The 9842-nt window shown below is 37.5% G+C and overlaps 2 protein-coding genes across 2 annotated transcripts; both read right to left on the bottom strand.

Moving 5' to 3' along the window:
• Window positions 2089–3630, bottom strand: LOC109331334. Its single transcript, XM_019565789.1, has one exon. It carries the CDS (start codon window positions 3628–3630, stop codon window positions 2089–2091), a length of 1542 nt encoding a protein of 513 aa, XP_019421334.1.
• Window positions 7906–9641, bottom strand: LOC109359655 (zinc finger protein ZAT1-like). The gene has a single exon (XM_019604353.1). The coding sequence runs from the start codon at window positions 9552–9554 to the stop codon at window positions 8097–8099; it is 1458 nt and encodes a 485-aa protein (XP_019459898.1). The 5' UTR covers window positions 9555–9641; the 3' UTR covers window positions 7906–8096.

Raw genomic sequence — 9842 nt, forward strand, 5'->3', positions numbered from 1 at the left:
GATTGGTCAGATACTGCTTTATGCTTTCGAAGGATTTCTGGCAATCGTCATTCCATCTAACTGCCTGACTTTTTCTTAATAGTTTGAAGATTGGCTCACAGGTAGCTGTTAATTGAGAGATGAACCTAGATATGTAGTTCAAACGCCCTAAGAAACCTCTGACTTCCTTCTCGGTTCGGGGTGCGGGCATTTCCATGATTTCTTTGACTTTCTCGGGATCTACTTCAATTCCTTTCTGGCTGACAATGAAACCGAGGACTCGTCCTGATTTAACCCCGAAGCTACATTATGTGGGACTTAGCTTGAGGCTATACTTTCTGAGTCGTTCAAATAATTTCCCTAGGTTCTCTGCATGCTCCACCTCTGATTTGTATTTGCATATGATGTCATCAACATAGATCTCCACCTCCTTATGCATCATGTCATGAAAAAGAGCTACCATTACTCTCTGGTATGTGGCCATAGCATTCTTTAAATCAAAAGGCATAACTAGATAGCAAAAGGTTCCCCATGGGGTGATGAAAGTGGTTTTATCCACATCTTCAGAGACCATCTTGATCTGATGATACCCAGAATACCCATCCATGAAAGAGAAAAGGGCATGGTCTGCAGTGTTGTCGACCAAGACATCTATATGAGGTACTGGGAAGTCATCCTTTGGGCTTGCCTTGTTCAAATCTCGATAGTCAATGCAGATCCTGAGTTTGCCTCCCTTCTTTGGTACAGCTACAACATTAGCCACCCATCCTGGATATGTAGAGACTGTCACGAACCCAACGTCTAGCCATTTCTCTACCTCTTTCACCCTTAAGGAAATTTCTGGTTTTATCCTCCATAGCTTCTGCTTAAACGGGCGTGAATCTGGGTTCAATGGCAGCTTGTGTTCCACTATGTTTCTGTCCAGACCCGGCATATCGACATACGACCATGCAAACACATATTTGAACTCGTGCAAAAGCTAAATTATCTTTTTGTGCTCTTCCTCCTTCATCAATGTACCTACCTTCACTTCTTTCTTGTCATCTTCTGTCCCTAAATTTACTAGCTCAGTGGGCTCTTCATGAGGCTTAATTTCTCTGGACTCTTGCTCAACCATCCTCAATAACTCACGTGATGCCTCCCATTCCTCATCATTATCTCCCTCATCGAGCGGATTAATCAGATGATCATGATTGTACGTGTGGCTGATAACATGATTATTATTTCTGGGGTTAATGTTGGATCTGCATTATGTTGTTGCTATGATGCTATGATTAGTTTTTATTTCTGGGTTTTTCATGGTTTTGCTTGTTGTTGTTTTGTTTGTGTGTGCAGTTATAAAAAATATATAGAATAAAATGGGACGCAAAATATGAAAAAAGAAATGCACTTTATTGAATTCAAAAAACTTGTACTATTCAATGAAACATAAACATATTGTCCTTATTTGAAAAGAAATAACCCCAATAGCTTTAGACATGGCCAAGGGATTCTAGCATCTTATTACATTGTTTCAAAAAACGCTTGTGGAGATGCGTCTTCCTCTATCAAGTTGTTGAGAGTGGTGCCTGGAGGACACTGAACAACGTAGTCTGCCCCACCTTCTGAATCATCATCTCCCACAACAGTAGTCATTCTTGGTTCTAAGCCTGCACTGACGAAGTTCTAGCTAATGTGCAGGATGGATATGTTACCAGCTTCATACTCCCACTACCCCAGGCGCACCAGCCTTCCCTTCCTTTTCTCTTTAGCAGTTCTCTCCCTATCTACCTGAGTGGGTCTGTATCCCAAGCCATACCGATCTTTGGTGTGCCATAACATGACTAGGCTTTCTCTTCTTTGGCCAAACTTCCCAAGCCCTTTCCCTGGTTGATAGCCCTTCTGCAGCATTAATCTTGCCATCATCAGCGGTGCCTCCGAAGGTTGGGGACGCGGTGCGGGTGTCCCTCCTCCTACAAATGAGGCATTGGCAATCTCCAATGCTTGGAAGGATGTTCCAATAGCTTCCTCTGCTGCTTCGACGTACGGAGTGTCAAGAGATTTTGATACCAAAATATCTTCTTCTCCCATAATAGTAAGGAGTTTTCCGTCTACAATAAACTTAACTCGCTAGTGCAATGTAGAAGGTACAGCCCCTGAAGCATGGATCCATGGTCTTCCCAACAAACAACTGTAACTGGGATTAATATGCATGATATGGAATACTATCTGGAAAGTGCAGGGTCCTATTTTTATAGGGAACTCCATTTCTCCGATGACATCCCTGTTGGATCCATCAAACGCCTTCACTACCATAGAGCTTGTTCTCATATATGATGCGTCGACTGGAAGTCTCGATAACGTCCTTTTTGACATGACATTGAGGGACGAGCCATTATCGATAAGAACCTTACCAATCAAGCAATTCTGATACATTATAGAGATGTCTAGGGGGCTAGTGTGTCCCATTCCTTCAGAAGGTATTTCCTGATCACTGAAAGAAATGTAATTATCAGCCACGATGTTGTTGATGATACCACCAAGCTTGTCAGTGGTTATGTCGTGGCTAACATGTGCACGGTTCAATATCTCCATCAGCACTTTTCTATGGGGTTCAGAACTCATTAGCAGAGACAAAATGGATATCCTGGCAGGAGTGCGGTTTAGTTCATCCACGACCTTATACTCACTTTGCTTTATGAATTTCAGAAATTCACAAGCTTCCTTATTGGATACTTCCCCTTTATCTCCATGCTTATGCAACAAGTCATTCAGATTGGCCTCCAATTCATCTTCCGTGGGGATACATACTTTCCCTTTTCCTTTATCCTTGGCAAAGGCCTTTTCAGCATCTGAGGGAACATAGACACGTCCACTTCTAGTTATCTGATTAGTTATCCGATTGTCCCCAACAACATTGATGACTTCTATCTGTAGCTCATTTGTCTCTGAATTCCCTCCACTATAGATCCATGGTACCGCTTTATCTATTTTGTAAGGGAAAGGTTGTGGTTTCTCTTCTGCTACAGGCCTCAGAACAGGCTCCATCGTACTTATGACTGGCACCCATCGAGTTATTTGTGGGTGTAACTGAGCATTATCTGGAATGTTCAATACAGGTTCATAGCGAGTAATTGATGGCCTCATGGTCCTTCTCATGTCTTCCTCACTTCTAGAGGTAGCATTAACAGTCTGATACGAGGGTCCCCTCTCTATTATGATCAATCTCATATCCAACATCTTATGCAGTAAGAGCTTAAATTCTGGACACTCTTCTAGGGAGGGACCCACTTTGCCATGCAACTCACAACTAGCTGAATCTTCATCTTCCACCAGCCTTTTCACCATTTCATGTTTGCACATTTCCTGAAAAATTACCCTTATAAGCGTTTTTACCTCATCCGACTCCCAAACGAATGCGCTACCATGAGTCTCCTCTACAGCATTCACACCCTGATTACCATGATTAGGTAATGGATTCCTATCTATATCTAGCACGATGGGCTTGAAATGCAGTTGCTTTGCATTGATCAGGCTTTGCACCTTATGCTTTAGAGCTCGACAATGTTCAATGGAATGGCCAATGACCCCAGAGTGATACTCGCAAGTAACATTTGGGTTAAACCAGGCTTCGGGTGATTCGGGTATCGTTCCTATTATAGGGCTTATCATTCTCTCCCTTAGCATATGAGAGTATAGCTCAGCATAGGGTATTGGTATCGGGTCAAATTGTGGGCCTCTTCTTTCGGGGTTGCGATTTTGGGTTTGATTTTGGTAGGCTTGTGTTTGGTTCTGGTTTTGGCGGGGTTGGTAGGATTGTGTTTGATTATAGTTTTGGCGGTTGTTATTGTGGGCTGTGTAGTTGGGCTGTGTGGTGTGGCAATGTATGAGGCCTGGTATTTAGGGTTTTGGGCCTTATATCCCTTCGGCTCAGTGAACACCGCGAGTGCTTCTCCCTCCCTCTTCTTCATAAAGTTGGGCTTTTTGCCTATGCTTGATTTGGGCTGATCTACTACCAGCTTTCCACTCTTTATGTGTCCTTCTATTTTCTCCCCAACCTTAATGAGTGCATTGAAGCTCGATGCAACACTTCCCACCAAGTAATCATAATAGGGCTCCTTCAAAGTATCCACGAAGATAGACAATTGTTCTTCCTCCTCCAATCTGGGTATGACTTTTGACGCCAAAGCTCTCCAGTGTTGGGTATACTCCTTAAAGCTTTCTTCTGGCTTCTTGGCCCTGTCAGGAGCAGCGTCCTCATTGTACTTATACTGCTTCATGAAGGCATTGGATAAATCAACGAAAGTTTTAATCTGAGCCTTTTCCAAGCGGATGTACTAGCCCATGGCTGCCCCTGTCAGACTGTGTTGGAAGTAGTGAATCAACAGTTTGTCATTTCCGTGATGAGCTGTCATCTTCCTAGCATACATATGTAGATGACTTTCGGGCAGGAAGTACCGTCGTATTTCTCGAACTCAGGAGTTATAAACTTTGGTGGAAACACTACATCTGGTACGAGGCACATCTCAAATGCATTTTTTACATCTGGGAAGCTTGTGCCCTCAATGGCCCTTAGTCTCACTTTTATAAGTTCCAGCTCTGCCTTCTCTTGGCTTGAGGATTCGTCTGGGGTACTCCTGTTTATCTTAGCTTCAGCCTGGTGGCTTGTGGTCTTGTTTTTAGGAGGAAGATTGTGACTAGGATCTTCGTCTTGCTCATCGTCGTCTTCCTCAGCTGATTGTTGTTCCTCTTGACTATCAGTTGTGTCTTCATACCTTATGATAACACCCTTACGATGGTTGGCCCCAGTAACTGTCTTGGGACCCACCTTTTGTGTGGATTGTGAAGGTTTGGCGCCTGACGCAGTGGCATCTTCTTCCGAGCTTTGAGCCTTTTGCATATCCTGTATGATTTTCATCATCTAATTTATTTGCGCTTTCATTTCGGCAAGCTCAGACCGGTTGTCAATGCTACTAGATTCTTGGTCTGCTATCAGCTTGGAATGCAGTCTGGTGTGGTACGGATGCTTGGGAGCAATGTTTAGATGATACCTGGTGAAACGATATTTTATTATGTAAATGAAGTAAAGAATGATGCATGCAATGTGTTTTTTTTATTTAAAAATGCATTTTCATTTGGAAGATCGATATAGATCAATAAATATTTAAATCAATAAATATTTTTTAAATGTGATATAAATCAATAAATATTTAAATGATAATTTAATAAAAGCAATATAAAATAGTGCACTATAGAACTAGTTCCTTGTCGCGCTATTTTATATTGTCTAAAGCAAGGAGAAATAGTACATTATAAAACTAGTGTTTTGTCGTATTACCTCATCTTGTTAATTTTTAAAAGTAATAATTTAATAATAGTAATGTAAAATAGTGCACTATAAGATTAGTCCATTGTCACGCTATTTTATGTTGTCTAAAGCAAAGAGGGGTAATGCATTGTAGGACTAGTGTCTTGTTAGGTTACCTCATCTTGTTAATTTAAAAAATAATAGTTTAATAAAAGTAATGTAAAAGTACGCGATAGGACTAGTTTCTTTGATACTATTTTATGTTGTCTAAAGCAAGGAGAGAAAGTGCATTATATGATTAGTGTCTTGTCGTGTTACCTCATCTTGTTAATTTCATAAAATAATAATTTAATAAGAACAATGTAAAATAGTGCACTATAAGACTAGTTTCGTCTCACGCTATTTTATGTTTTCTAAAGCAAGGAAGGGTAGTGCATTATAAGACTAGTGCATTATCGTGTTATCTCATGTTGTTAATTTATCAAAATAATAATTTAATAAAAAATAATGTAAATTAGTGCATTATAGGACTTACTTCTTGTCACCATATTTTATGTTGTCTAGAACAATGAGGGGCAGTGCACTATATGACTAGTAACTTGTTGTGTTACCTCATCTAGTTAATTTTAAAAAATAATAATTTAATAAAAACCATGTAAAATAGTGCACTATAGGATTAGTTCCTTATCGCGCTATTTTATGTTGTCTAAAGTAGGGAGAGGTAATGCACTATAGGATTAGTGTCTTGTCGCGTTGCGTCATCTTGTTAATTTAAAAAATAATGACTTAATAAAAGCAATGTAAAGTAGTTCACTATAGGACTAGTTCCATGTCGCGCTATTTTATATTTTCTAAAGTAAAGAGGGGTAGTGCACTATAGGAATGGTGTCTTGTCACATTAACTCATCTTGTTAATTTTTAAAAATAATAATTTAATAAAAACAATGTAAAGTAGTGCACTATAGAACTAGTTTCTTGTCGTCCTACTTTATGTTGTCTAAAACAAGACGATGTAGTGCACTATATGACTAGTGTTTTGTTGCGTTATCTCATCTTGTTAATTTATTAAAATAATAGTTTAATAAAAACAATGTAAAATAGTGTATTAGAGGACTAGTTCCTTGTCGCCTTATTTTATGTTGTCTAAAACAAAACGATGTAGTGCACTATAGGACTAGTGTCTTGTCGCGTTATCTTAGCTTGTACATTTATATAAATAAAATTCAACTAATCAACATTTTTTATGAAAGAATTACATAGTCTTGATTTCGCTATTGCAGCTAGAGATACATAGGAGCAGACACTTCCGTGTCAGACACAAAAAATAAAAAAAATTTGGTCTTTCTTTTGTGTAATAATATGAGGTTGAAATTAACATTTTTGAACGAATTTCCACATTATTGATCTAGGTACCATTTTTAAACGGGTAGTATGAAGTACCAATATCTTCCTCATCCATAACTGACTCCCGAATTTAATTTTTCTTTGCGGGCACATCAGTCCTTATTTATAAATTGGTTTTTCATGTGTTACCTCCAAAAAACATCAATGACGACTTCGTTGCATTTATTTTAGTCGTGCTCGTGAAAGGGGTAGCAATAGAAGAAAACACATATCAAAGAGCAATCCACCCTCACGACTTAAATTTCATGAAAAGAAGCGAAAACAATGATTTGCGAGTATAAATGCGGTAACCTTATCTTGTGAATTCTCCATAATCTAAATCTCAATTCTTTTACTATTTTCTAAATTGTTATTGTCAAACATTCCATTATTCTCAATTCTGTTTTAATTCATTTAGAGTAAAATATAATTAATTGATAGAATTAAAGGAACTTTTCAGTCCTTTTGGGGTCGATATCTTTTATTTCTTTGCAACGAAAATGTACATTTGTGATTTTCCCTATCATTAAACCACACACAATTATTTCTAGTATTTATAGTTGAAAATATGAGTGTAGAAATAAAAATATATCATTGATATATTATATTTTAAAATATTAATAGAAAATCCTATATTTTAAAAATGCATATTCCATATGTTATATTATAGAAAGAGGATAAGATATCCTATATATTTTAAAAGAGGAGGGATCCACTTACTCCAAGAGTAAGTTATTCTACTCCTCATTATAGCCATCAATTTTAGGGAAATACAATGATTTCAATTAGTGAGTAAATTTAAATCATTATATATCCCTAGAATTGATTACTAAAATAGGAAATAAGTTTAAAAAACTTACTCTTATAGTAAGTGGATCCCCACTTGTTTTAAAAATATTGATAGAATATTCATTAACTCTATCATATTTTACAATGTAAAATGGACTAAACAATTTATGTGTTCACAAGTCTAGAACTAAATAACTAAATTTTATAACTATATCTTTAAAATGAGACTCCTGTCCGATAATAGAGAGGCAATTGATACCAAAAACTAAAAAAAATGTGATATATTTTTACATTTATACCCTTATGTTTATTATGATAAGATAAATTTACCCTTCAAACTAAAAGGAAAAATTACACTTACTTAATGGAGAGGAGCTTGACCGATATATTTAATGACTACAAAATGGTAGAGCATTTCTAGACACTCTTGTAAATGTCTAAATCGAATGAAGAAGTGCAAAAATTAACATTTAAATTTATTTTGAATACAACTTCAGATCATAACATTATACAGAACGAAAAAATTACTGTAAGTTATGATAAACGTATTAAAAATTGTGACAATGTTTGTATAAATAATTACAGTTTCTTCCTTTAAAAAACTCCAAAGCGATTACTAAGTGCAATCCTCACAATGCTTCGGCAAAAAATGTATGTATCATTTCTCTGTTCCCACATCATTTGTGGAGCCAATTCCCACCTGCAACCATGGTGAAGAACTTCCACCATTGTTCATGTCCTTTAGCTCACTTAGTTTTTCTAACTTGGCCTTACTATCAGCTTCATTATCCACATCACTTTGCAACAAAACATTACTGGTGTTATTATTTTTGTCCTCATTGTTGTTGTCATTGACAATTTGGTTGTGTTGGTGGTGACTCTGACATTGACTATTATTATTATTATTATTATTATTATTATTATTATAATTATTATTATTGTCATTTGTTCCAACCCATGGCAGCAAGAAAATTTCTGTGGACAAGTTCTTTCTGGTAAGGTCATTGGCAGGAGCAGGAAGGTTTAGGTCAAGTTTGAGTTCAAGTGGGTCAGAAGAGTTATCAAACTTTTGTATTTGTTCCATGTGGTCCTGAAATTGTTCAAATCTTGCCAATGTAGAAGTATCAGGTGCATTTGATGATGTGATCCAATGGCACCTTTTATGTCCCCCCAATGCTTGTCCTGAAGAGAAACTCCTATGACAAATGGAACATTCATGAACTTTGGATTTTCTCTTAGAGGAAGAGGCTAATGTGGAACCATGATCGAATTGAAGACTTGAGTTTGATTTTGTAGGAAAAAACTCTTCATGTATTATGACATCATCCTCAGGTAGATTATCATCAATGTTATTATCAAGTCTTGCAGCAAAACATCCCTTAACTTTTTTGTGGCTAGCTCTATGGCCACCCAATGCTTGATGAGAATTGAAAACTTTCTTGCATGCTTTACATTCAAACAACCCTTTTGCAACCCCTTTAGCCTTATTATCAACAAGATTAACTCTGCATGACAATGGTGCAATGAAGTTCATGGGATTTCTTCTTTCCTCATCTTTACTTCCTGAGGCACAAGACTCTTCAGGCTCAGCTAAAGGAGAATCAACAATGGCATTGGACAACATCATCAAACAATTGGCTAGATCTTCTTCTTCGCTTGAAGGACAATTATATTTATTAAAGCAATCACCAACTTTGGCTCTGAATGATCTTTTCCTTTTAGACCAACCACAACCTCTTCTTCCAACACCATCATCGTCAGCTTCAGAAGCAGGAGATGAGACTAGAGACTCAGCTTCTTCAGAGGTACACTTTCCATGTTCAAGGAATGATTTCCATGACAAAAACTCTTTGCCACAATTCTCACATGCCCTACAACTTTTTAACCTATTCGGGTTTGTTCTTAGGGCATACATACGTTTATTGCTTGGTGGCACATTGCCACCAAACCTCTCTTCCCAATCCGCTTCCGGGTCATCGTCGTCGATTTGGCCTGTTTCATCCCCTATGCCATGTGCCCTCATGTGTCCTCCTAGGGCTCTTCCACAACCAAAACCTTTCTTGCAAATTTTACAAAAGTACTTGAAGTTTGATTGTTGATCCACAATCAAAGCCATAAAATTTTAAAGCTATGGTAAAAAAAAAGAAGAAAAAAAAGAGAGAAGGAGATGGAGAAGGAGGAGGAGGAGAGAGAGATAGGTAGATGGGAGAAGGAATAGGTTAATAATAAAAGAAAGTGGAGTTTCTTCTTGTAGTAATAGTTGTTGTGGGGTTGTATGGTGAAAATTAAGGGGGTATTAGTCCTAGTTTTTAGTTGGAGTATTGGTTGAATTTGATTAATAGAAGAGAGAGAAATGTAAGAGTTCTTTAAAAACAAAGGAGTGTTGTGACAAGTGGTAGGATGG

This window comes from Lupinus angustifolius, chromosome LG01 (assembly GCF_001865875.1).
Source record: "Lupinus angustifolius cultivar Tanjil chromosome LG01, LupAngTanjil_v1.0, whole genome shotgun sequence".
NCBI lineage: Eukaryota > Viridiplantae > Streptophyta > Magnoliopsida > Fabales > Fabaceae > Lupinus > Lupinus angustifolius.

Excerpts from the sequence above, each read along its gene's own strand:
- LOC109331334 (XM_019565789.1), bottom strand. The coding sequence starts at position 3,630 with ATGATAAGCCCTATAATAGGAACGATACCCGAATCACCCGAAGCCTGG.
- LOC109359655 (XM_019604353.1), bottom strand. The coding sequence starts at position 9,554 with ATGGCTTTGATTGTGGATCAACAATCAAACTTCAAGTACTTTTGTAAA.